The sequence below is a fragment of the Suncus etruscus genome, chromosome 20 (genome assembly GCF_024139225.1).
Source record: "Suncus etruscus isolate mSunEtr1 chromosome 20, mSunEtr1.pri.cur, whole genome shotgun sequence".
NCBI lineage: Eukaryota > Metazoa > Chordata > Mammalia > Eulipotyphla > Soricidae > Suncus > Suncus etruscus.
This window is the reverse complement of record NC_064867.1, coordinates 29,629,317-29,655,831: the sequence shown is the minus strand read 5'-3', so window position 1 is coordinate 29,655,831 and position 26,515 is coordinate 29,629,317. Positions and strand designations below refer to the sequence as shown.

Below are 26,515 nucleotides of genomic sequence, written 5' to 3'. Positions count from 1 at the left end.
GCAAACGCCTTACCGCTGTACTATCTCTCCCGACCCCTGAACAGAGACTTTATTTATTTATTTATTTATTTATTTATTTATTTATTGGATACATCTGGCAGTGCTCAGGAATTACTACTGGCAATGCTGGGTGGGGAGTGGGGGACCAAATGGGGATGCTGAGGATGGAATCTGGGCCCACCCCTTGCAAGATAAACTCTACCCACTGCACTATCTCTCCAGCCCCTAGGGAGGGGAGTGTGTGTGTGTGTGTGTGTGTGTGTGTGTGTGTGTGTGTGAGAGAGAGAGAGAGAGAGAGAGAGAGAGAGAGAGAGAGAGAGAGAGAGAGAGAGAGAGAGAGAGAAGAGAAGAGAAGGAAGAGAAGAGAAGGAAGAGAAGAGAAGGAAGAGGAAGGGAGGGAAAGAGAGGGAGAGGAAGGGAGAGGGAAGAAGAGGAAGACAGGAAGAGGGAGGGAGAGGAAAGTGGGAGTGATGGGGAGAGGGAGAGGAAGGAGGAGTGAGGGAGGAGAGAGGAGAGAGTGAGTGAGCCAGTTGGCATCAAGAGGCTGCCAAGATAAAAGGAGAGAGAAAGAGGAGAGGAGAGAGAGACAGAGAGAGGAAAGAGAAAGAAAGAAAAGAGAGAGAAAGAGAGGAGATAGACAGACAGAGAGGAGAGACAGAGAAAGACAAAGAGAGACAAGAGACCAAGAGAGGAGAGAAGAAAGACAGAGACAGAGAGAGGAGAGAAAGAGACAGAGATGGACAGAGAGACAGAGACGGGAGAGAAGAGAGAAAAAGAGGCAGAGACAGAGAGGAGAGAAAGACAGAGAGGAGAGAGACAGACAGAGACAGAGAGATAGAGGAGAGACAGAGAGACAGAGACAGAGGAGAGAGAGAAGAGAGACAGACAGAGACAGAGAGATAGAGGAGAGACAGAGAGACAGAGACAGAGAGATAGAGGAGAGACAGAGAGACAGAGACAGAGAGAGGAGAGAAAGAGAGACAGAGACAGAGAGATAGAGGAGAGACAGAGAGACAGAGAGGAAAGAGAGAAGAGAGACAGACAGACAGAGAGATAGAGGAGAGACAGAGAGACAGAGACAGAGAGAGGAGAGAGACAGAGGACAGACAGGAGAGGAAGAGCGAGCCAGTTAGGCGCGCCGCGGGCAGCCCGTTGCCCCGGGAGACGGGGTGGGGAGCGGGCGGGGCGGGGTCCTTCCGTCCGTGGGCGCCGCCATCTTGTGGCGCCAGCGCGGGAACCAATCAGCGCCCGCGTCGTGGCCGAGGGGGCGGGATGGCGCCTGCGCGGTGCGGCGCGCGGCTCAGCCGGGCCTGAAACATGGCGCTCGCCGCCCGCCGGCTGCCGCTCCCGCTGCTGCTGCTGCTGCTCGGCGCCTTCGGGGCCCCGCATGCCGGCCGCGCCTCCCCGGACGGGCCCGCGCTGGTGAACGAGGACGTGAAGCGCACGGTGGACCTGAGCAGCCACCTGGCCAAGGTGACGGCCGAGGTGGTCCTGGCCCACCCGGGTGGCGGCGAGGCCTCGGCCCGGGCCACGTCCTTCCTGCTGGCGCTCGAACCCGAGCTCGAGGCGCGCCTGGCTCACCTGGGCGTGCAGGTGAGTGTGCGCATGCGTGTGCATGTGTGTGTGCGGGCCTGGGGAGCCCGGGTCCGAGGTCTTGCGGCCCTGCTGGGACACGTCAGCATAAGCCCGCCTAGTTCCTGGACTTGCAATCGGCGCCCCCCAGTTCTCTCTCTCCCTCGCACCCCGACTCTGGCCCATCTGGGGAACACGAATCCTGACCCAGTGCAACGTGGAGAGGCAGTCACCCCGACCCGATCTTCTCTGGGGTGCTCCCGTTGCAAGCAGCTTGGCCTCATTTCATCACCGGATCTGCACCAGAGGACCCCACGAATAAAAAAAAAAAGGAATTTTATTTTTCATTAATTTATGATTGACTTATGTATCAGTAATTCATCGTCAGGGCCTTGGTAGGTGCTGCTTGTCTCACCTTCCTTCCATCGGTGCATTCAGACATGCAATAGGTTGCAAGGAGCTTTGCCCGTTTCATCACCGGATCTGCACCAGAGAACCCCACAAGTCAAAAAAGAATTTTATTTCTCATTAATTCATTGTCAGGGCCTTGGTAGATACTGCTGGTTCACCTCTCTTCTTCCTATGGTGCATCAGAAATGCAATAGGTTGCAAAGAGCTTTGCTCAATTTTATCACCGGTGCACCGGAGGACGACCCCACGATTCGAAAAAAGCATTTTGTTTATGATTAATTCCGTCTTGGAGGCTTTTGTAGGTGCTGCTGGCTTTCCTTCCTACTATGCATTCAAAATGCAATGGGTGCAGGCATTTGGAACACATACCCCACTTTTGATGCAGCACACCATTGGAAGGTTGGCAAGGAAAGCTTGCCCCACATCCCCCCCCCCCAAATAAAGAAACGCCAACCAAAGACAATTTGAGCCCCCTTAAAAGTTTTTTTTTTTTTTTTTAAAGTTTTGCCAGCTTGGCAAATTTATGGAGAAAGTTTGTCACCGAGTCTTCTCCCTTCCTCTCCCTGGGCACTCCTGTTTCCCTGTGTGTGTTCTCCAGTCTTCTCTTGTTTTCCTTCCAGGCATTTTCTCTGAAATCTGCCTCTGCTCTCAAGGAATTCGAGCGGTTGGTTTTGGAAATAGAGGGAATCACCCAGTAGAGGTTTTTTTTTTTTTTTTTTTTTAATTTTATTACTATTTTTATTCATTAATGTCCGTTAAATGATTGCCCAATTATTTGGTGGAGAGGCTAGTCATTAGTGTTCTGTTTCCTCTAAGCTAAAGCTCCTTCCCCTGGCTAGAATCGGGAGCTATAAAGCTGGGTTTATGGAAATTATGCTTCTGAACCAACCCCTGGGCCCTTTAATTCCTTCACCACCGTGAGATCTGTGCTTTGACTCAGGGTTGTGGGAAGATGGATTAAAGTTTTATTTCCATTATACTCCCACCACTGAATATGAAATCCTATTCTTGGATCAAAGTTGTGATTTATTAGGTTACCACAGCATCACGAGACCAAAGCAGACATTAACCTTGCTGCCAGTGGACTGGAGAATTTTTCCAAGATATATTTTTTTTCCTTCATGTTTTCCTCCCTCATTTGAACTATTTCTCCAGCTGCCCTAGCAAAACTTTTTAAAAGTAATAAAATAGCACCACAGGTAGGGCAATTGCCTTGCATGGGGCAGACCCGGGTTTGACTTCCTGCATCACAAATAGTCCCTGAGCCTTCCAGGAGCGATTTCTGAGGGCAGAGCTAGGAGTAAATCCCCTGAGTGCTGTCGGATATAACCCCAAACTCAGACCAAACCAAAAATTGAAAAAGTAACCCCCAAACCCAAAACATACTGACATTTTTATATTTTATATTATATGTTTATATTATATTATATTATATTATTATATTATATGTTTCTATTATATACTGGGGGGAGGGTGGGCCACACCCTGCTATGCTCAAGGATTACTCCTGACTGCTTAGGGTGGCAGGGCTCGGGACTACGGGAGGTACCTGGAATTGAACCCAGGTTATCCATGTGCAAGGCAAATAGATTATTTGCCCGTGGGAGTGGGGCAGGCCAATTTCCTGCTCTGCTGAAGCTGGGCAGCTAAACTCACACCCCACCATCACTGCTGCCCCTGTGCCCTGTTCCGCAGATATGCAGTCTTGTGACACCTCCAACTTTTTCAAGTACTGACACCCCAGTAGGAACACACCAAATTAGATGTGAAAGTAGTATAGATGGCACTTAAGCTCAACAAACAAAACTAATAACCAGTGCTCAGCTAGCAGCAAACAGCTTAATAAAACCTTCAGTAAATGAATGACTCCTATGGGGTATAACCAATTTTCACAAATTTTCTGTTAGTGAAGATATTTGTTTAAAATTCTGTTACCATTTGTTTGTAACAGTCAGTTAAAGTAAATTATTTTGTGCCTGCTATGGTGAGTGGGAAACTGGGAACAGTGGTAGTGGGAATGCTATATTGGTCATGGACTGATGCTGGAAAATTGAATGTCAGAAACAACTATTATGAACAGTTTTGTAAACCAGAGTGATTAAAGTGATAAAATAAAATTTATTTGATATTACTTGATCCAAGAACAGTGAAAGAAATGGCAAATAGAACGATCAGAAAATAAAACTCAATTTAAGTAGAGTAGGGGACTGATAATGTATTTCAGCAGTAGAGCATTTACCATGCACTTACTTGTCTGAATATCATTGGAAGTGACCTTCATGCCCCTGGAGCACTGCTAAGCATTACTCCCTAGCCCCCAGTGTTTGTGCTGGAGGAGACAGGTTAACAGGCTGAGCACGTGCTTTGCATGAGATCTCCAGCACCATGCTCTGTGCTGGGGTGACCCTCAGCACAATGGGGAGTGTATAACCTAAAAGCAACCAGTGCTGTGATAATTTGAGTACCATAATGTAGTCAGTTAGAGGTAATTGGTAATTCTTGATTCAAAATTTAGAGGTAAAAAGGCATAAAAAGGACTAATCTACCTTGTTCTTTTGTAGGTAAAGGGAGAAGATGAAGAAGAGAACAATCTGGAAGTACGAGAAACCAAAATTAAGGGGAAAAGGTAAGCTCGCAGTAGCCAGAATAGATGTGTTTTTCTTCTTGTTTTAAGTTACAAATAGAATGTGGGACTGGCAAGTGTCTTTACCTATGTACTCTACCTCTCTGGTCCCCAGAAATTCTTGTCAAAACATTTTTTTTAACTATGCTTGCAAAACAGGAAGTATTAGATAAAAAAAAAGAAATCTCTGTATCTCATCACCAGCTTTCACAATTGTTTTTGGGGTTTTGATTTTTTTGGGGGGGTCCACACTTGGTAACGATAGGAGGTTACTCTTTTTTTTTTTTTTTGGTGGTTTTTGGGTCACACCCGGCAGTGCTCAGGAGTTGCTCCTGGCTCCATGCTCAGAAATTGCTCCTGGCAGGCACGGGGGACCATATGGGACGCTGGGATTCGAACCGATGACCTCTTGCATGAAAGGCAAACGCCTTACCTCCATGCTATCTCTCCAGCCCCAGGAGGTTACTCTTATCTCTGCTTAGTGTTGCCTATCTCCTGGTGGTGCTTGGGGGACCTTATGAGGTGTTAGGTTCTTTTTTAATTTTTTTTTTTATTTTGGTTTTTCGGGCCGCACCTAGTGACGCTCAGGGGTTACTCCTGGCTATGCACTCAGAAATCCATCCTGGCTCGGGGGACCATATGGGTTGCTGGGGATTGAACCAAAGTCTGTCCTGGATGTACAGAGCAAGCAACCTACTGCTGTGCTATTGTTCTGGCTCCACTTTTTAAATTTTATTTATTTATTTTTTGGTTTCTGGGCCACACTGTGACGCTCAAGGGTTACTTGTGGCTGTGCACTCAGAAATCGCTCCTGGGTTGGGGGACCATATGGGGCATTGGGGGATTGAACTGCCGTTCCTAGGCTAGAACACACAAGGTGGACTCAGTTTACCTGGGGGCCGCAGGAGGCAAAGTTGGGGTGATCCTTGAGTGCAAAGTCAGTAGTAAGCCTTGAACATTGGGGGGGGGTGACCCAAACAACTAAACCAAAGCAAAACAAAAAAAGATTCCTCTGGGGCAGGGCCACAAAATGTTGTATGGAGGGCCGTGAGTTTGAGACCCCTGCTTTATAGCTTGCGCCACCACTCCTGCCCACTTTTTTTTTTTTGTTTTTTGGGCCACACCCGTTTGACGCTCAGGGGTTATTCCTGGCTGTGCGCTCAGAAATCGCCCCTGGCTTGGGGGGACCATATGGGACGCCATCGAACCGTGGTCCGTCCTAAGCTAGCGCTTACAAGGCAGACACCTTACCTCCAGCGCCACCTTCCGTGACGCTCAGGGGTTACTCCTGGCTATGCGCTCAGAAGTTGCTCCTGGCTTCTTGGGGGACCATATGGGACGCCGGGGGATCGAACCGCGGTCCGGCTAGGCTAGCGCAGGCAAGGCAGGCACCTTACCTCTAGCGCCACCGCCCGGCCCCAGGCCCCACACTTTTTATTTTTTTGAGGGAGGCTGTCTACTTTGCTAGGATAGGGTAGTATGTTCCTGGCAGTGCATGTGGGGGGAGCATGCATTCTTTTTTTTTTTTTTTTTTTTTTTTGGGCCACACCCAGCGGTGCTCAGGGGTTCCTCCTGGCTGTCTGCTCCGAAACAGCTCCTGGCAGGCACGGGGGACCATATGGGACACCGGGATTCGAACCAACCACCTTTGGTCCTGGATCGGCTGCTTGCAAGGCAAACGCCGCTGTGCTATCTCTCCGGGCCCGGGAGCATGCATTCTTAGAAACTAAACCCCAGGCTTCCACATAGATGCTCTGTGCTTCAGCCCTTTGAGCCCTCTCCCAGACCCACAATCATTTTTCAAACAGCCTGTTATTTATTTCTAACCATGAGTGTACACATTACTCTTAATTTTCTTCTTTTTACCTTTTTTCTTTTTTGTTTCTGGGCCACTTTGCAGGCAGTGTTCAGGGCTTATTTCTGGTTCTCCTCAGGGATCACTCTTAGCAGGGCTTGGGGACCATAAGAAGTACTGGGGATTGAACCTGGGTTGGTCTCATGTGAGGCAAGTGCCTTGTCCACTGTTCTCTTCTCTTCTCTTCTCTTCTCTTCTCTTCTCTTCTCTTCTCTTCTCTTCTCTTCTCTTCTCTTCTCTTCTCTTCTCTTCTCTTTTCTTCTTCTCTTTCTTCTCTTTCTTGTTCAATTTCTGATATCCCAACACTTCCAGGAGTAGTAAGTCTAGAGTAAAGAGCCAGGCATAAGCTGGACTCAGGTTCAACTCAGTGTCTACCCTTCCCACCAAAAAATTTTTTTTATTATCCTTTTCAATTGTAGAAAAAACACATCTTTGCTTTTTGGGAAATGGACAAAATAGTCCTTCATAAATATAGCAGGAAAAGAGCTACAGACCAAAAATAAATTTGCTTCTTAGGCACCATTGGAATCAGCTATGTCATCTGTTTGGCTCTTCTATAAGTCAAAAATTCCAGGCCCTGGTGCTGCCTCTTTTCAGGAAGAATATTCATATTGATGATCCCAGAGCTGTTGATGATTCAGGCTGTTTCGGGAATCAGCAAAGCCAGTGTCGATTATGGTGGGAACTTTTTTTTTTTTTTTTTTTTTTTTTTGGTTTTTGGGTCACACCCGGTGACACTCAGGGGTTACTCCTGGCTATGCGCTCAGAAGTCGCTCCTGGCTTGGGGGACCATATGGGACGCCGGGGGATCGAACCGCGGTCCGTCTCCTAGGCTAGCGCAGGTAAGGCAGGCACCTTACCTCGAGCGCCACCGCCCGGCCCCATGGTGGGAACTTTTAACATGGACGTTTAGGTGGGAGTGATGCCTCCAGCTGTGTTGATGGGCTGGAGGGAGATAGAGATAATTAGATAGGAGAAATAATTAGAGCTGGAGGTCAGAGATTAATTAGGTAGAGAGGACCTAATCTAGTTAGGAGGCAACCTTGGCATTAAGGAAGCAGTGGAAAGCTCGGAAGGGCTGACTCTGAGTGATTCTAAGGCACGATAATGAGATGTTGGGGATGGGAAGCAGCTGGAGCACTTGGCTACAGGAGGTAGACAGTGGCCATGTTAGAGGTAGTTGGATTTTTTTTAATGTTTGTTTTTTGGGTCACACCCAGTGACGCTCAAGGGTTACTCCTGGCTATGCGCTCAGGAATCACTCGTGGCTTGGGGACCATATGAGACTTCAGGGATCGAATTGCCTTTGTCCTAGATTAGCATGTGCAAGGCAAAAACTACTGCTTGCGGCACCACTCAGGCCTTGAGGTGGTTGGATTTTGACTGTTCTGTGAGGGTACCCAGGAAGCTTTCTAGGACTCTTCCTTTAACTGCAGAAATGTGCTGATGGTTCCAAATCCCCCCCATCTCTCCCAGTCATGTAGCAGCTCTAAGGAGCATCACATGTTTAATAATGAAGAATTGTAATTTTATAACATTGAATTTAATAAGTGAAATAGAACCTACATTGGTTTTGTTTCCATCTTAGCCCATCAGCTGGTTTGTGAAATATTCTTCCTGTTTTCTCTAGTCCACAGGTATAAGAAAGCTAGATGTCTGGTCTAGGGAACTTGGGAAAGAAAGTAGCTTAGTGCACAAGGCTGAGAGTGGAATAAGGAAATTTGGGAGTTGGTGCAAGGTCTTAGTTATGACTGTCCTAGGAGGGCTGCTGGGACTGTTCAATTATTTGGAATGCCTACTTGGTATTCGAGAGGTCTGGATATGTTCTAACTTTGCCTGGTCCCCCAGCACCACCAGGTGCTGAACAAAACTTTGCCTGGTCCCCCAGCACCACCAGGTGCAGAACAAAACAAAACAAAACAAAACAAAACAAAAAGACTGTCCTGGAAATAAGACAGACTTAAATTCTATTTTGGGATAGGTACTTCAGATTAGAGATAAGAAATGATAATGGTTAAACTTTAATATTTAGAATATTTAGTTCAGAGTTTGTGTTTTTGTTTTGTTTGTTTGTTTGACCACATCCTGGGTGCTCGTGCCTTACTCTTTGTTGTGTCAGGGATCACTCCTGGAGTGCTTGGGGAGCCAGATGTGATATTGGTGGAGTTGAGCCAGGGTCTGCTTCATGCAAGCAAGATAAGTGTCTTACTCTCTGGCTCCTCTGCCGGAATGTTTTTACTGTTTTTTTTGTTTTTTGTTTTTTGTTTTTTTTTTTTGCTTTTTGGGCCACACCCTGTGATGCACAGGGGTTACTCAAATCACCCCTGGCTCGGGGGACCATATGTGACGCCAGGGATCAACCAAGGTCCGTCTTGGATCAGCCACATGCAAGGCGAACGCCCTACCACTCAGCTGGAATGTTTTTAACTTGGCCCTTTCGTTGGATACTTAGGATGAATCAACAGGTTTGGTTTTAGAAGACTTAAAAGTATTAGACTTAAAATGGCTGTCACAATGGCCACGCTGTCATTTGGCGTGATGTTGGGTTGCTGGCTTTGTTCATTGTTTTCACTCCGATGCTCTGATTCCATCTTCCTGCAGCGGAAGATTCTTCACTGTCAAGCTCCCTTCTGCTCTCGAATCGGGGGCCAAGGTTACTGTCATCGTGGAGACGGTCTATACTCACGTGCTGCAGCCTTACCCGACCCAGATCACCCAGTCAGAGAAGCAGTTTGTGGTGTTTGAGGGGAACCATTACTTCTACTCTCCCTACCCAACGAAGACACAGACCACCCGTGTGAAGCTGGCTTCTCGGAACGTCGAGAGCTACACCAAGCTGGGGAACCCCACACGCTCCGAGGACGTGCTGGATTATGGGCCTTTCCGAGACGTGGCCCCCTATAGCGAGGTAGGCCCCAAAGCATCCTGCCTGTCCCTGGAGCATAGGAGAGGAGGCATGGTGGGGGGATGGCTGGTCAAGGACTTACAAGGGCTCTAAGGCAGGTGGAAACAGAAAATTGTTTTTATAGGGACCACCCCCAGCAATGATTGGGGTGTGGTGGCCACTCTGTTTCTGTGGTGCCACCAGGGTTATGGGAGGGCAGGGAATGTGGTATGGAGTATTTAACTGGGCCTTGCTAATGTTAGACTTACTTATGTACTACACTTGGAACTCTCTCTGGCCCCTCAAAATCTTACCCCTTAATTTTTTGGGTGGGTTTTTGGGTCACACCTGGCAACGCTCCTCGGATTACTCCTGGCTCTGCGCTCAGAAATTGTCCCTGGCAGGCACTGGGGACCATATGGGATGCCAGGATTCGAACCATCATCCATCCTGGATTGCGTGCGAGGCAAATGCCTTACTGCTGTGCCCCATTCCCATAATATTTTAAAAATATTTTTGGGCCAACACCTGCAGATTTTTGGGGTTTATTCCTGGCTTTTTTTTTGTTTTTGTTTTTTTTTGGTTTTTGGGCCACACCCGGTGATGCTCAGGGGTTACTCCTGGCTATGTGCTCAGAAGTCGCTCCTGGCTTGGGGGACCATATGGGACACCGGGGGATCGAACCGCGGTCCATCCAAGGCTAGCACAGGCAAGGCAGGCACCTTACCTCTAGCGCCACTGCCCGGCCCCTATTCCTGGCTTTATACTTTGGAATCACTTCAGGTGGTGCCCGGGACCATATGGGATCCTGGGCCATATTGGAATCAAATCTGGTCTGCCACATGCAAGGGAAATATCTTGCCTAATGGATCTCTTCATCTTCTGGCCCCTCAAAATCTTACCCCTCCCCACAGTGCTGGGGTTTGAACCCTGTTTCTCACACATGTAAGGCATGTGTTTGTTATCATTGACTTCCATCCCTGGCCTTCCTCAGAAATCATTTTTGTAAGAGCCATGTCTGGGGCCATTCTCAGTCATGCTTGGGGTTACTAGGACCATATCAGATATACCAGGCTATGTTGGGAGAGGGTGTCTCCCAGGACCATATCCTTGGGTGGGGCATGCAGGACAGGAAATTGGATTGAGGGCTTTATGCATGAGAAGTGAGTGCTGTGACTGGGAGTGACATTCCCGTTTGGTCGCTATGTTTGTTTTATTTGGTTCTCCCCCAATATTGCTCAGGGTTAATGCTGATTCTGTACTCAGGGGTCACTCCTGCTGGTGTTGGGGGACCATATGTGGTGCCAAGGATTGACCTGGGATTAATCATGTGCAGGGTACTGCTTGTTTATCCAAAAAGTAAAAAAATGGAGGGACTGGAGGGATAGTACACAAGGTAAATGCATTTGGCGTGCTTGTACTTGGCTCAGGTTTAACTCCATATGGTTCCCCCATGCCTTGCCAGAAGTGATTCCTGAGTACAGTCACAAGTAAGCCTTGAGTACTGTTGGGTGTGGCCCCACACTTCCCCCCAAGAAAAGACAAAGCAAACTTTTGGGTCACACCTAGCAGCGCTCAGGGGTTATTCCTGGCTCTATGCTCAGAAATCGCTCCTGGCAGCCTCGGGGGACCATATGAGATGCTGGGATTCTACCCATCATCCTGCTGCATGCAAGGCAAACGCCCTACCTCCATGCTATCTCCTGGCCTCCAAAGCAAACATTTTATATTTTAATTTTTCCTTTTGCTTTGTTGTGTGCTGCAGAGCTTGTACCCATGCAGTTGTTCTTGCTGGGGTTCTTGCATTCCTCAAGCTGAGCTACAGTATGTGTGTTGGGGTGGGTGCAGTTACACCTGGTTGTGCTCAGGGTTTAGTCCTGAATTTAATCTGAGCTCAGGAATTATTCCTGGTGGAGTTTGGGGACCATACGGAGTGCCAAGGATTGAACCCTGGTCATCCTTGTACAAGGCAAAAGCCCCGTTTGCTATACCATCTCTCTGGCTCCAAAGGCCATAGACTTTTATGCCTGCAGTGTCTATGTATGTGCTTGCTGGGGGTTTTATATGTGTGAATGTTTTTTTTTTTCCCTTGTTTGTGGGCCACACCCAGCAATAGTTATACTCTCCTGATCGTGTATTTTGTGGCAGTGAAACCTGCCACCTCCTTTATGCACAGCATGCGCTTTATTTAGCCTATTAAAGGTCTCTCTTGCACTTGAATTGTTCAATTTGTTTCACAATAAAAAAAAATACGTAATTTTGTAAGCTGTTTTTCCATTCAGCAATAGATCATGAATATTTCTAAATTTTTTTTTTTTTTTGGTTTTTGGGCCACACCTGGCGGTGCTCAGGGGTTACTCCTGGCTGTCTGCTCAGAAATAGCTCCTGGCAGGCACGGGGGACCATATGGGACACCGGGATTCGAACCAACCACCTTTGGTCCTGGATGGGCTGCTTGCAAGGCAAACACCGCTGTGCTATCTCTCTGGGCCCAACATTTCTAAATTTTTAGAGCTTACTCCTGGCTCTGTGCTGCTAACATGAGGTGCCAGGGAGTGATCTCATGTAAGGCAAGTACCTCCCTGCTGTACTCTTACTCTGGCCCCAGATCATGAGTATTTTTTTTTTTTTTTTTGGATCACACTTGGAGGCACTTGGGTTACTGCTGGCTCTAGGCTCAGAAATTGTTCTTTGCAGGCTTGAGGGACCATATGGGATGCCAGGATTCGAACTATAGTCTGTCCTGGATCAGCTGCGTGCAAGGCAAACACCCTACCACTGTGCCATCTCTCCTGCCCCATGAGTATTTTATCATGAAAAATGCCTGGTGTTGAGTTACATACATCGGGTGCATCTGCCAGTCTCTTTGAAGGCGGCATTGATTCTTTTTTTTTTTTGTGGTTTTTGGGTCACACCTGGCAGTGCTCAGGGGTTACTCCTGGCTCCATGCTCAGAAATTGCTCCTGGCAGGCACGGGGGACCATATGGGACGCTGGGATTTGAACCGATGACCTCCTGCATGAAAGGCAAACGCCTTACCTCCATGCTATCTCTCCAGCCCCGATTCTTTTTTTTTTATTTTTTATTTTTTATTTATTTATTTATTTATTTATTTATTTATTTATTTATTTATTTTGGTTTTTGGGCCACACCCGGTAACGCTCAGGGGTTACTCCTGGCTATGTGCTCAGAAGTTGCTCCTGGCTTGGGGGACCATATGGGACACCGGGGGATCGAACCGCGGTCCGTCCAAGGCTAGCGCAGGCAAGGCAGGCACCTTACCTTTAGCGCCACCGCCCGGCCCCTCGGCATTGATTCTTAACATCGCCAACATGTGGTTTTCTTGTCCCTCATCTCAGGACCCTTTCAAAGTGCATTATGAAAACAACAGCCCTTTCCTGACCATCACCAGCATGGCCCGTGCCATTGAAGTCTCTCACTGGGGCAACATCGCTGTGGAGGAGAACGTGGACCTGAAGCACACAGGCGCCGCTCTGAAGGGCCCCTTTTCCCGCTACGACTACCAGAGGCAGCCCGACAGTGGGGTCTCCTCCATCCGCTCCTTCAAGGTAGAGGGTCGAGGCTGCTGGAGGGGGAAGCTGGACCTCGCTCGCCACTGCCATTCCCTCCGCTTTCGAAAGAAGCTCCATGGACTTGATTGGGATCGATTGATTGATACTCAGGCAGTTGGTGGGCAGAATCAGAAACCATGAAGAACATTCGATGTGTGTTTTTAGGTTTTGGGCCACACCCAGTGGGGCTCGAGTTACTCCTGGTTTCGCACTCAGGAGTCACTCTTGGTGGTGCTCAGGGGAATCAGATGGGATGCTGGGAATTGAACCTGGGATGGTGGTGTGCACTGCAAATGCCCTATGCGCTGTGGTATTGCTCTGGCCCCTAAATAACCTTCATGTCAGGTTTTTATTTTATTACGATTTTGACCACACTTGGCAGTGCTGGCTACTTTTTATTGGGCAATAGTAGTTCAAGGCTATTTCCAGCTTGAAGTTTGGGGGGGTGTTTCTTTGTTGTTTGGGAGACCATGGGCTGATGGGAAGTGAACTTGGGATTCCTGCATAAAAGGCAGCCCTTTGAACTATCTCCTTAGCCCTAATCTTTATTCCCAAATACAGAAGCCTTTTTTTTTTTTTTTTTTTTTTTTTTGGTTTTTGGGCCACCCCCGGCGGTGCTCAGGGGTTACTCCTGGCTGTCTGCTCAGAAATAGCTCCTGGCAGGCACGGGGGACCATATGGGACACCGGGACTCGAACCAACCACCTTTGGTCCTGGATGGGCTGCTTGCAAGGCAAACGCCGCTGTGCTATCTCTCCGGGCCCCAGAAGCCTTTTTTTGTTTGTTTTTTGGGCCATACCTGGTGATGTTCAGGGGGTTACTCCTGACTATGCGTTCCGAAATTGCTCCTGGCTTAGGGAACCATATGGGATGCCGGGGGATTTAACCAAGGTCCGTCCTAGCTAGTGCTTGCAAGGCAGATGCCTTAACTCTAGAGCCACCTCTCCGGCCCCCAAACAGTTTCTGAGGATTTTTTTGTGAGTGGGGGGGGGGGAAACACATCTGGTGGCACTTAGGGGTTACACCTAGCTTTGTGCTCAGAAATATGTGGTGCCAGGAATTGAAGCTGGGTTGGTCTGGGGTTGGCTGTGTGCAAGGCAAACACTATCTGCTGTGCTATCGCTCCAGCCCAAGAATTTTGAGTCTTGAGGAAGGTAATGTCTGCTCTCTTGCAGACCATCCTCCCAGCCGCAGCCCAGGACGTGTATTACCGGGATGAGATTGGGAATGTTTCCACCAGTCACCTCCTTATTCTGGATGACTCCGTGGAGATGGAAATCCGGCCTCGATTTCCTCTCTTTGGTGGATGGAAAACCCATTACATCATCGGCTACAACCTACCGAGCTATGAGTACCTCTATAATATGGGTGAGTGCTCAGTGGTCCTGGAATTGAAGAGGGAGGGAGGCCTATCTGCGTCTTTCACTTATTCCCTGTACCCTGAAGACTCAAAAGTGTTCTTTGGTCTTAAGAAGATTGGGATTCTAGGAACAACTTTTCTAGCTAGGGTAGGTACCAAGGATAACTGAAAAGAGATAAATATATGCGTTCATCAGTTCAGCCTGTGCAGGAAAACTTCGTGTAGTTATGTCATTAGCTGGTACTGCTTAAAATTCTTTTATCTACTTTCTTATATTTGAAGGCCTCTCCTGGCTAACTGGTTCAATATGAGCGGCTGAGCATGCTGTGTTGCTCTGTCCTGCAGTGCCAGGGACCACCACAGCCACTCCTGTGATGCCCATGGGCTTCTAGGGCTTCACCCAGTGGTGATGGGATTCCAGATTGGGTCCAGCAAATATCCCTGACCACAGAGGGATTATGTCTGGTGCAGGGATCCATGAAGGGTCACTCATTTACAAGGCAAGCGCATGCCTGAACTGTACTATCTCTTCAGCTCCCTTTTTATAACCTTTTAGTCCCAAATAAGATACAGGAAGCTACATAAAACAAATATGTGGTTCAGTAAATTGAGGAGGACACTTTGTCCCTTGACTCAGGCCATGAATTTGTACTTGGCCAGCATTTGAAGGGCCCACATGAGCCTCTGCAGAAGTGTTCCCGGGCTCTGCTGTCCTCTCCTCAGCTCTGCAGTGTCTGCCTACATGCAGGAACTCTGCTTCTACCCTTTCCTAGAAAGCTGGCATGTTCTTCTGCTTCCTTACTGCTTGTCTGTTGGGAACCTGAGCTCACCTGTACTGTGACCTTCTGCCGAGTCTGCATTTTGCTCATTGCTTGCTCCATACAGTTAAACGTCTGCCTCTGCCCAGGTATTTCATATAGCCTTCAGCAGGCTGAGGTTAGCTTCTTTAGCCAGATCCTGGTGTTCTGTGACCATTGGTGCAGAGATATTCTGTGAGTGTCCCTTAGTGGTAGCTGGTGGCTCTTTAGTGATGGTAGGTGCCTGGATTGAATATTTTATTTTAGGCTGCGAATTGCTGTTATAATGCTAGCATCTCTTTCTTATTATTAGATAGAATTTATGGGGAGACACTTGACTCAGGCTACCCTAATGTTGAGGGCAGGATAAGGACTTGCTTCTTTCCTCTTATCAGATGACCAGTTAGGTTTAAAAAAGAAAAAAAATCATTTTATACTTAACATAGTCAAGCTTTTTTTTATGATTTTTGTCCTTGCCAGTGACTATTTTATTTGATATGCTGAACTCCTCATCTTTGCTTTGTTTTCTTGTTAATTTTTTTTTTTTTTTGGGCCACACCCGGCGGTGCTCAGGGATTACTCCTGGCTGTCTGCTCAGAAATAGCTCCTGGCAGGCACGGGGGACCATATGGGACACCGGGATTCGAACCAACCACCTTTGGTCCTGGATGGGCTGCTTGCAAGGCAAACGCCGCTGTGCTATCTCTCCGGGCCCGTTAATTTGTTTTGTTTTTGGACCACATCTAACTCTGTGCTTGGGATAGGGGTGGGGTCACAGCCTGTAGTGCTTAGGGGTTTTGGAATGCACTGAACATTATTATTATTATTATTATTATTTTATTTTTATTTTTATTTTTATTTTTTTTTTGGTTTTTGGGCCACATCTGGTGATGCTCAGGGTGTTATTCATGGCTCTGCATTCAGAAATCGCTCCTGGTGTTGGGGGACCTTATAGGATGCTGGGTATTGAACCCAGGTCCGTCCTGGGTCAGCTGCGTTCAAGGCAAATGCTCTACCACTGAGCTATCACTTCGGCCTCTGAACGTTATTTTTTTAAATATTGATTTTGTTTGTTTGTTTGTTTTTGGACCATACTCAGTGATGCTCAGGGGTTACTCCTGACTCTGCACTCAGAATTTCTATTGGCAGTGCTTGGGGGGCTCATATATGATGCTGGGGATTGAACCTGATAGCTGCTTGCATGGCTAGCACCCTCCTTCCTTGCTGTGCTATTTATTCAGACCCTGAGTAATGTTTTTGACCCCTATCCATTTTCAGCCAATAGGACTTCAAGGGATCCAGTTCAGTTCTTTTGTCTGGGGTTTCTTCCCAGGCCTTGTAGCCCTTTGAACTGTGTCTCCAGCCAGTTCCCAAACTCGACATGATCCTACGAGTCTTAGCTCCCTTGCTATCTTTGGGAAAGATGACATTTTTCACTCAAATTCTTTCTTCTCCTAGAATTGTAATCAAGGAATTTTGGAATCAAGCTTATTTCTCTGTGAGGCTGAGTCTCACCTAGTGGAAGTCACTTTTGCTAAAGATAAAACTCATGACTTACAAGTCTCTCCTTAAGCATCTTCTCTTCTTTTGTTTTGTTAGCCTCATTTTAGTGGGTGGGTAGATGGGAATAAGGTTTTCCCATCCCAGTCTCATGTTAATCTCATTTATGTCCTTATAAGTGACTTGCTCACTCTTTCCTTTCCTTTTCCTTTTTCCCTTTTCCCTTTCCCCTTTCCTTGTGGCGCTCGGGTTACTCCTGACTCTGTATTCAAGAATCATTCCTGGTCAGGGGACCATATGGGATGCTGCGAATGAAATCCAGGTCAGCTGTTTGCAAGGCAAATGCCTTCCTTACATGTAGTGCTATTGCTCCAGCCCCAACTTGCTATTTCTTTATGGTTGTTGAAAGGAACCTTACAATAATTCTTTGGGGTCCTGGGTATAACTTAGTGGTTGCATGCACATTCTGCATATGCAGGACCTGGGTTTCAACCCTGGCTGTGCGTATGTGGCCGGGGTGGAATCAGGCCTCAGAAATGCAGAGCTTGTGCTCCCTTGTGGGATTTTATCCCTGATCCGTTATCCAGTGGGGTCTTGTAACTGCCCAGTTCTTTCGTTGTAGTGGATATTAAAAATTGTAGGCTTTACTTTCTGAGCTGCTTCATCCTGTTTCCTGTAGTTGTACGCCTGATCACATGGACTGTGATTCTATTCTAGAAGTTTCTGCTCCACCATTCCTGCCTTGGGGTTTGTGATACTTCCTTGTTAGCTACAGTTGTAAGCAGGCACCTTGGGCTTTTGTTTCTCCATTGGCTGCCTCGTGGAGTTAAAGACTCCCAGCATGGCATCCTCTCCCACTTTTCAGTCTCCAAGTGCTCTGCCTTCAGTCTCTTTTCCTCCTTTGTAGAAAGAGGCGTCTGTATCTCAGCGTCCTGCCTCTCCCCCTTTCCAGTCATTCACACTGCTCTTGTTCTTTGCTCCCGCAGGTGACCAGTACGCACTGAAGATAAGGTTTGTGGACCACGTATTTGACGAACAGGTGATCGACTCTCTGACCCTGAAGATAGTCCTGCCTGAAGGAGCCAAGTGAGTGTGTGTGGGGTCTTCAGGTGCTTGGTGCAGGTGCTCTGTGATGGCTGCACTGCCGGGGTCTCCACAATCATTGGCCTCCCAGGAAGCACAGTGGACATTCAAAACAGCTTCTGGTCCTGTGCTTTTGCTTGATGGGCATGAGCTGTGGGAGGCCTGTGCCTTCTTGACGGTCAGACAGGTTGGTGGGCCACACCCTTCAGGGTGGGATGGAGAGGCAGCCATGCCTTGTCTTGCCCTGAGCTCCTCAGGCCATGCTCAGAAACGGGGCATCTCAGGTCTGGGCCTTGGATGCTGACTTGGGACTTGATATGGAAGCACATGAACACTTGTTGGGAAGCTACTGTTTCACGGTCTTGTCACTTGACTGTAGATTCACCCTCCTCGCTTTCATACTGGGGTACTCAGAACCATGTGGGACCAGTGATTGAACATGGCCTCTGCAGGCAAAGCATTCAGTAGGCTTTGAAGCTGTCCAAGGGTCATATTTGGTGGCGCTCAGGGGTTACTCCTGGCTCTACATTCAGGAATCACTTCTGGTGGTGCTTGGGGGACCATATAGAATACTGGTGATCTAACTCTGGTCAGCCACATGCAAGGCAGATGCCCTCCCTGCTGGCCCCACTGGCTACATGTGTTGCTTAGGAATTAACTGGCTTAGTGTGGTGCTTTAAGGACCCTGTAGTGTTGGGGACAGAACCTTGGTCTCCCCTATGCAAATTATGCTCTAGCCCCCAAGGTTATTACTTTGGTTTTTGGGCCACACCCAGTGGTGCTCAGGGTTTACTCCTTGCTCTGCACTCAGGATCACTTCTGGCCTGATTTGGAGACCATGTGGGATTCTGGGGATCAAATCCAGGTTGACTGCAAGCAAGGCAAACAGTACTTTCATTCAGGCTTACTTTATTTTAGTTTTTGGTTTTTGAGTTATACCCAATAGTACTCAGGGGTTACTCCTGGCTCTGTGTTCAGAAATTACTCATGGCATGCTTGGGACCATATGGAATACCAGGGAATTTTTTTTTTAACTTTATTGATTGATTGATTGGTTGGTTGTTGGGCCGTACCAACATAGCCAAGACCATCTACTTGGTCTTGCTCCGGTCATGGTTCTTCTCCAATCCCCAGGAAAGGTTATTTGACTGTTCATGATGAAAAGGTTGTTGTGTGGGCATGGCTGGTTCTTCCAGATGGCTGGCGTGTGTATTATGCAAGGAGGAAAGGTCTCAGCTGACATCCTGTCTTAGAGCAAAGCCTGCAACGCTGATGAGGCAGGCCTCTGCCTCCTTGTTAGGGCCTCCTGGCTGTCTTGACATGAAGAGATCCTTCTGCCCCCTTGGTCTGTTTCCTGGATCCTCTCTGGAAAGCATTGCCCCATCTATCTCTTCCTCATGTAAAGAGACAGAACTTGAGGGTGCTGGGACGGTCGGGTATAGAGGATAGTGTGTGCAGACGAGCATTTGGGAGGCATGTGAATGGAAAAGATGGTCCTGTCCTTGGCCCTGCTGGCAGGTTCCCCGAGCCAGAGGAGAACGGTGGGAGCTTAGTGGCTCCCAAGGTTCAGCTTGCCTGAGGAAACCCAATCACTGAGGCTCTGCTGTTTCACCAGGAATATCCAGGTCCACAGTCCCTATGAGATCAGCCGTGCCCCCGATGAGCTGCACTACACCTACCTTGACACCTTTGGCCGCCCTGTCATTGTGGCCCACAAGAACAACCTGGTGGAGCAGCACATCCAGGACATTGTGGTGAGTGGCTCAAGCGACGGCTGGATTGTTGCTGCTGCTCCCAGATGGAGCCATCTAGGCCTTGCTGGCTGGTCCATGCCAACCTGTCAACCATGGCACCCCTTTCCCTTCTCCCTGCAGATCCACTACACATTCAATAAGGTGCTCATGCTGCAGGAGCCCCTCCTGGTGGTGGCCGCCTTCTACATTCTGTTCTTCACCGTCATTGTCTACGTCAGGCTGGACTTCTCCATTACCAAGGTACACCCTGGTCTGGGCAGGTGACTCCCCCCATTCAGAGTCATAACACCCTACAAGGTGCTGCACTTGCTTCACTACACCCACGCTTGCAGCCAGCCCGGACACCACCAAGGTCCCCCTCTGGGCTGGCTGCTGGCCCTCCTCAGGGACTTGTGCCACCCTTGACTGTGCGGTGGTGTTGTACTTATTTACTTGCACTCCCATGCTTTTGACCATTGTAACCAGCCAGGACAGTGGGCCGTACCTGGGCAAGGCCACACTGACTCTCATTTTTCAGACATTGTGTGTGGTTCTTGGGGATTCCGAGCAGTGTAGAGTGAAGCGCTTGTGCTGAGCAGAGAGGGTGGCAAACAATGGGTGGTTTTGGTGTTAAGGTTCAGAGGCCCAAAGGCCTCCCCAGAGGACTGTCAGGAGAGGTGGGAAAGGTCTCACTCTGGACAGGGAGCATTCTGCTGGATGAAGCTTAACTTCTCATTGAGTTTGCATCTGCAATTTTGGCTGAAACTTTAGGTGATTCTGGTGCCAGGAATTCCCAGTGTTGTGGATATTAACTTACTTGGCTCAGAGTCTACCTGGTTTCTTTACTGTAAAGTTATCACTTTTGTTTGCAATTTATAAAGAATCCAGTTTACAAAAATGTCCTCATACAGTCATTAGTTGTAGCATTAATTATTGATTTTTTTTTTTGGATGGGACAAATGACACCTGGTAGTGCTCAGAGTTCACTGGTTTGCCATGCTGGGGTTCAAACTGGGATTGGCTTGTGAAAAGCAAGTGCCTTTGACTCCTGATCTTTTGTTTTTTTAAGGGGAGAGGGGTGGCAAGGGAGTTGCTGGGGTAGTTGCTGGGATGAATTCCAGGCTCACAAAGTCAGGCAATTTTCTTATTGAATCTCATCCTGGCCCTTATTAGTGATTCTCTTTATCTATTCTTTTTTTTGTTTTTGTTTTTGGGCCACACCCGGCGGTGCTCAGGGGTTACTCCTGGCTCCATGCTCAGAAATTGCTCCTGGCAGGCACCGGGATTCGAACCAACCACCTTTGGTTCTGGATCGGCTGCTTGCAAGGCAAACTCCAAGCTCCGCTGTGCTATCTCTCCGGGCCCTCTTTATCTATTCTTTCTTTTCTTTTTTTTTTTGGTTTTTCGGGCCATTTGATGCTCAGGGGTTACTCCTGGCTAAGTGCTCAGAAATTGCCCCTGGCTTGGGGGGACCATATGGCACGCCAGGGGATCAAACCGAACCGCGGTCCTTCCTTGACTAGTGCTTGCAAGGCAGACACCTTACCTCTAGCGCCACCTCACCGACCCCTCTGAATCTATTCTTAATCTGGTGGATGAAAATTATCTTTTTTTTGGGGGGGGGGTCACACCCACCAGCACTCAGCAGTTACTCTGGCTCTATGCTCAGAAATCGCTCCTGGCAGGCTCGGGGGACCATATGGGATGCCGGGATTCAAACCACCGTCCTTCTGCGTGAAAGGCAAACACCTTTCCTCAATGCTATCTCTCCGGCCCCCAAAATTGTTTTCTTTTACATTTACACTTGACATTCTGCTGTTAGTAAGAGCATATCTAGTTGGTTGTTTTATGGGTTTTATCCCATAGATTATTGTACTGCAGTGCTTTACTGGGGTGTTCAGATTTCACAGAACCTCCCAATTTAAAAAAATTGATTTCTGAGATTTGACTCTCATGTCTTCATCATTCTTGGAGCATTTGTTGAGCCTAGCAGCACTACATATGATCTCAGAGCAGTGTCAGGGATTATCCAGAGCACCACTGGATCTACCTAAAAACTAAAACTAAAAGTGAAATTCTGCATGATGTCATATTTCAGGTTAGGCTCTTCTTGCATTTTCTCTGAGGATTCCTGGTTGGACCTAGTATGGGAGTGCTTGGGGATCATCTTCTGGGAATGAGGCGCTATCATGCTTCCAGTGGATTCTCTCCTCCTATGCCCTGAGCAGACAGTTAGGGGATAAATGCTTGAAAGATGAAATCAAGACCATGGTCTGGGGCCGGGCGGTGGCGCTGGAGGTAAGGTGCCTGCCTTACCTGCGCTAGCCTAGGAGACGGACCGCGGTTCGATCCCCCGGCGTCCCATATGGTCCCCCAAGCCAGGAGCGACTTCTGAGCGCATAGCCAGGAGTAACCCCTGAGCGTTACCGGGTGTGGCCCAAAAAAACCAAAAAAAAAAAAAAAAAAAAAAAAAGACCATGGTCTTTGGGGCCAGGGAATGAGCTCAGAGGGTTAGTGTGCAGGTTTTGTAGTCTGGATGCTGCAGGACCCCTCAACAAGGGGCTGAGTTTAGCCCCCGAGCACACACATAAATAACGCAAAACAACAACAACAAAACCCAAAAGACAGGTGTTTCTTGCCTGATACAGTATTCTCGCCTTCCTCCTCAAAGTGTGTAGTACTGTTTTTCTGCTCTCCTGGGTCCCATAACAAAACTATTTCTCAGCTTTCTAAGCATGAAATGGAGTCACTATGAATATAGTGAATACTGCTGCAGAGACATCCAACATGTTCTCAGTTTTTTTGCTATTACAGCATGTTGACCAAGCACTGTGCTCGAGTTGGTTGGCAGAGTTGAGTTTTCTCTATACTTATTCGAAACATTTAAATTTGTGTATTTAACAAGGTTCTAAACTTAGAAATGTAAAGTTTCTTCTCCACTACCCCCTTTCTTGTAGGGAAACAGTTTCATGAGTGTCTGGAGAGCCTTTCTATTGGTTGATTTTACAAAAATAAGTGCATTCTCTAATTCTTTGTTTTTGTTTTTGTTTTTTGGGCCACACCCGGCAGTGCTCAGGGGTGACTCCTGGCTGTCTGCTCAGAAATAGCTCCTGGCAGGCACGGGGGACCATATGGGACACCGGGATTTGAACCAACCACCTTTGGTCCTGGATCGGCTGCTTGCAAGGCAAACGCCGCTGTGCTATCTCTCCGGGCCCGCATTCTCTAATTCTTTTTTTTTTTTTTTTTTTTTTTTGTTTTTGGGCCACACCCGGTGACGCTCAGGGGTTACTCCTGGCTATGCGCTCAGAAGTCGCTCCTGGCTTGGGGGACCATATGGGACGCCGGGGGATCGAACCTCGGTCCGTCCGAGGCTAGCGCAGTCAAGGCAGGCACCTTACCTTTAGCGCCACCGCCCGGCCCCGCATTCTCTAATTCTTATTGCCTTTTCTTTCCTATTATAAAGGTAGTGCAGTGTATATTTCTTCTACCTTTTTGTTTTGTTTTGTTTTGTTTGGGCCACAAACAGTAGAAAGCACAGGGCTTTCTACTGGCTTTGCTCAGGGATCACTCTGATGCTGGATACTGCAAGAAAGTGTCCTCGATGGCCTCCGGCCCCAGGAGTTTTGACTTTCTCCTTCAGGCCTTTCTGTACCCTACAAGCTTTTAAGAAAGATAGGGCAACTGGTGGCCAGAGCTGAGCTTTCTCTTTTCGAGTCCCATTCATACTGCACTCTTGCCATTTTTGCTTTCTGCCTCCATGTATTTAGTCCATGAACGGAATGCCTGCTCCGCCCTCCATTACCTGGTGCTGACCTACTCCCCATACAGCGCCTTCCAGGCTTCCATTCTGATTTTCCTGCTGCTCCTGCTCCTTGTCTGGGCAGTTGGTGGGATGCTCTTCGGAAGGTTAAGTAGGTCAGAGTGGGTGCAGGTGAGTCTTCACGAAGCCCCATGTGTTTTTTGGTGTCCCTCCTCCCCCCAGGACCCAGCTGCAGAAGCTAGGATGAAGGTGGCCTGCATCACAGAGCAGGTATTGACCCTGGTCAACAAGAGGATCGGCCTGTACCGGCACTTTGACGAGACCATCAATAGATACAAGCAGTCCCGGGACGCGTCCACCCTCAACAGCGGCAGGAAGAACCTGGAGGCGGAGCACAAGGCCTTGACCAGTGAGATTGCACAGCTGCAGTCCAGGCTGAAGACCGAGGGCTCGGACCTGTGCGACAGAGTGAGTGTCTGTCACCCCTTGGGGCGTCCCATGCAGGTTGAGCAATACCCTGCTACTCTTCTCTGGTTTATTCATGACTGCTTCTCAGACTGGTTTGTAGACAAAGGAAGCATCTAGGTGTAGGCTTGGGATGTGGTGCCAAGTTGCTGTGTGGAATGAGAAGTCTGGGGGGTCTCTTGGCTGTAAACTAGCTTTGTGGAGTCAGCTCTGTAGAAGTGGACAAGACTTCCATGCTCTGCTAAGAAGACCCGAGACTTAGAGGCCTGAGTGATAGCACAGTGGGTAGGACATTTACCTTGCCTTGCACACAGCCAACCTGGGTTTGATCCCTGGCATCCCATGTAGTCCCCCAGGCCTGTGAAGAGTAATTTATAAGCCCAGATCTAAGAATACCTCTGGGTGTGGTCCAAAATCAAAAACAACAAAACAAAAGAAGACCAAGGTTTAAATTAAGATTTACTTTTAAATCAGTATTTAATTTTAATCAAGGCTTAAAGATTAGAGTAAACCTGTGTTTGCTGCTTCTAAGAGATGGAGAGGGGGGAGAGCAATTTTAGTTTCCTCATAGTGGTGTTGACTGAAATAGCTTGCAAATTCTGTTGAATGTGGATGTGTCACCCAGTTGGGATCATTAGGGACCCTTCAGTTCTGCTGCCATACTGTGGCCTGCATTTGGTCTCTGCCAGATCCCTGAACTTCCAGCGAGCAAAAATTAACATGGGGAGATGCCTGAAGGACTGGAGCAGTTATCTGCTTACTGGAACCTTGGGTTTTGAACCCCAGTAATGCCTGCTACTGTGCTTGGACAAGCCCTTGTGCATTGCTGATTGTGGCCCCAGAACCACACACACATGTACAAGGAAATTGTGTGTTTGCCGTGTGTTTGGTGATTTCCCAGTTTTCCCACTCAGTCCCTCCAGCTCCTGCTCTAACTGAGGCTCGGGGTGCTGGGGACAGTTGGCTTTGAGGCAGGCTGTTCACCCCCTAGAGTGGCACCTTCTCTGCTCTGTGACTTGGGGGTCTGTAGGCCTGGGGGTGCAGGGGCCCTCTCACGCCCTGCCCTGCTCTTGCCTTGGCCAGGTGAGCGAGATGCAGAAGCTGGACACCCAGGTGAAGGAGCTGGTGATGAAGTCGGCGGTGGAAGCTGAGCGGCTGGTAGCCGGCAAGCTCAAGAAGGACACCTACGTGGAGAATGAGAAACTCATCTCAGGAAAGCGGCAGGAGCTGGTCACCAAGATTGACCACATCCTGGATGCTCTGTAGCCCCTGTTCTGATCCCCAGGGTGGCCTGGGCTAGCGCACTAAATGATGGGGCAGGGAGGGCAGGATGAACGAGGGGGCAGCTGCGGCTGGCACCTGTGCTTTGCCACGACCTTCCAGCATACAAAACCAGGTCCTGCCCTGGGCAACACAAGCTTTGTTTTTTGTTCCAAAGCTTTCTTTTTTATAAACTTTAAAAAAAAAAAATCTGAGTCTCATTAAAAACAAAATATTTTTGTTTGAACAACGACAAAGGAATTTTCAGTCATTGGTTTTGTTTTGTTCTGAAGCCTAGGGTATTTCACTTGTACCCCTTGTTTTATGCCCTTCTAAATTTTGACGGGTATTTTGTAAGTGTGTTTTTTTAAAGCATATGTAATCAACTGAAAATAAAGCAGGGACTGTGATATGTTTTGTACGGATGAAATTAATAATTTTGGGGTTCACTTTGGGGTAGTTAAATGTGGGATTTGGGGTAGAGAGTTAGTATAGCAGGTAGGATGCTCGCCTTGCATGTGACTGACCCGGGTTTGATACCTAGTACCACATAAGGCTCCTACTGAGCCCCACAAGGGACCCCTGAGCATTACCCCAGGAGTAAGCCCTGAGCACCACCAGGTATATCTTAAAAATGGTGAAAAATGGAATTTGTCCTTGCGAGCCAGTTTGCCTGGTGGGTACCTCTTAAATGCACACTCCTGTGGTAACAAAAGGGAGTCAACGCAGAGTTCGGGCTTTGCTTTTCCCTGTACTAGGGATTGAATCCAGGACCTCCCACATGCAAACTATAAGCCATAGCCCCGACTCCCCGTTTTGCCTTTCTGATGGCCTTCGTCACGTACTTTGCCAGGTATCGGAGGGCTCCATAAACTCGTCTGGCAGAGGCTGTAGGGAGAAGGGCTGGGTCCTTAGGCTGTATAGAATGCTGGCTGGTGGGAGGACCATGGGGTTCATGAGTGCTGAGCATGTGCAGGAGCTCTGACACAAGGGCCTGAGGGCACCCAGAGTTAAGGCATAGGAAAGTTGAGTGATGCTTGTGGTGTCAGGAGCTGGTCACTGAAGATCTTCTGGGGTGCACTGCTCAGCCAAGGGGTGCACAGGGCTGTGGCAGTGGCAGGAGGGAGTGATATGCTTCAGGGAGGGACTTAAGAGCCCTGTGGAAAGGGGGGACTGAATAGAGGGACATTGGACAGTGTTTTGTTCTCCAGGCCGTAGAAAAGGTTCAGGGACAGTGGAAGGAGGGGACTTGGGGATGGAGGACACTGGAGAACACTGGCGCGGGGCTGGCAGTCACACGGTTTCACATATGATCCCTGCCTTGGCCAGTGATAATAGTACAGTGGGGAAGGCCTTGGACTTGCATGCAGCCAACTAGGTTCCACTTCTGGTATCCCATCTGTGCCCCCAACGCCACCAGGAGTTATTCCTGGCTGCAGAACCAGGAATAACCAACCTCTGCACAGTGAACTTCCTTGCGGGGATTTAAGCCAGGGCACAATACAGCAGAACTGGTAGGCCCAGGCCAGCTGGGGACTGAGGAAACCTGCATGAAGGCCACATGTGACATTATGAATCAACATCCACTGTGGTTTCCAACAGTCACAGGCCTGGGTCTTTGGGGAGTCAGGTTCTCA

General features: G+C 48.4%; 1 protein-coding gene across 1 annotated transcript; it reads left to right on the top strand.

Annotated features, from left to right (window-relative positions):
- Positions 1 to 1,281: 1,281 nt before the first annotated feature.
- RPN1 (ribophorin I) lies at positions 1,282 to 25,290 on the top strand. Its single transcript, XM_049766517.1, has 10 exons — positions 1,282 to 1,593; positions 4,545 to 4,609; positions 9,063 to 9,369; positions 12,705 to 12,914; positions 14,093 to 14,285; positions 17,561 to 17,660; positions 19,273 to 19,411; positions 19,532 to 19,651; positions 23,376 to 23,621; positions 24,702 to 25,290. Exons 1-10 carry the CDS (start codon positions 1,318 to 1,320, stop codon positions 24,882 to 24,884), a joined length of 1,839 nt encoding a protein of 612 aa, XP_049622474.1. The 5' UTR covers positions 1,282 to 1,317; the 3' UTR covers positions 24,885 to 25,290.
- Positions 25,291 to 26,515: the final 1,225 nt, after the last annotated feature.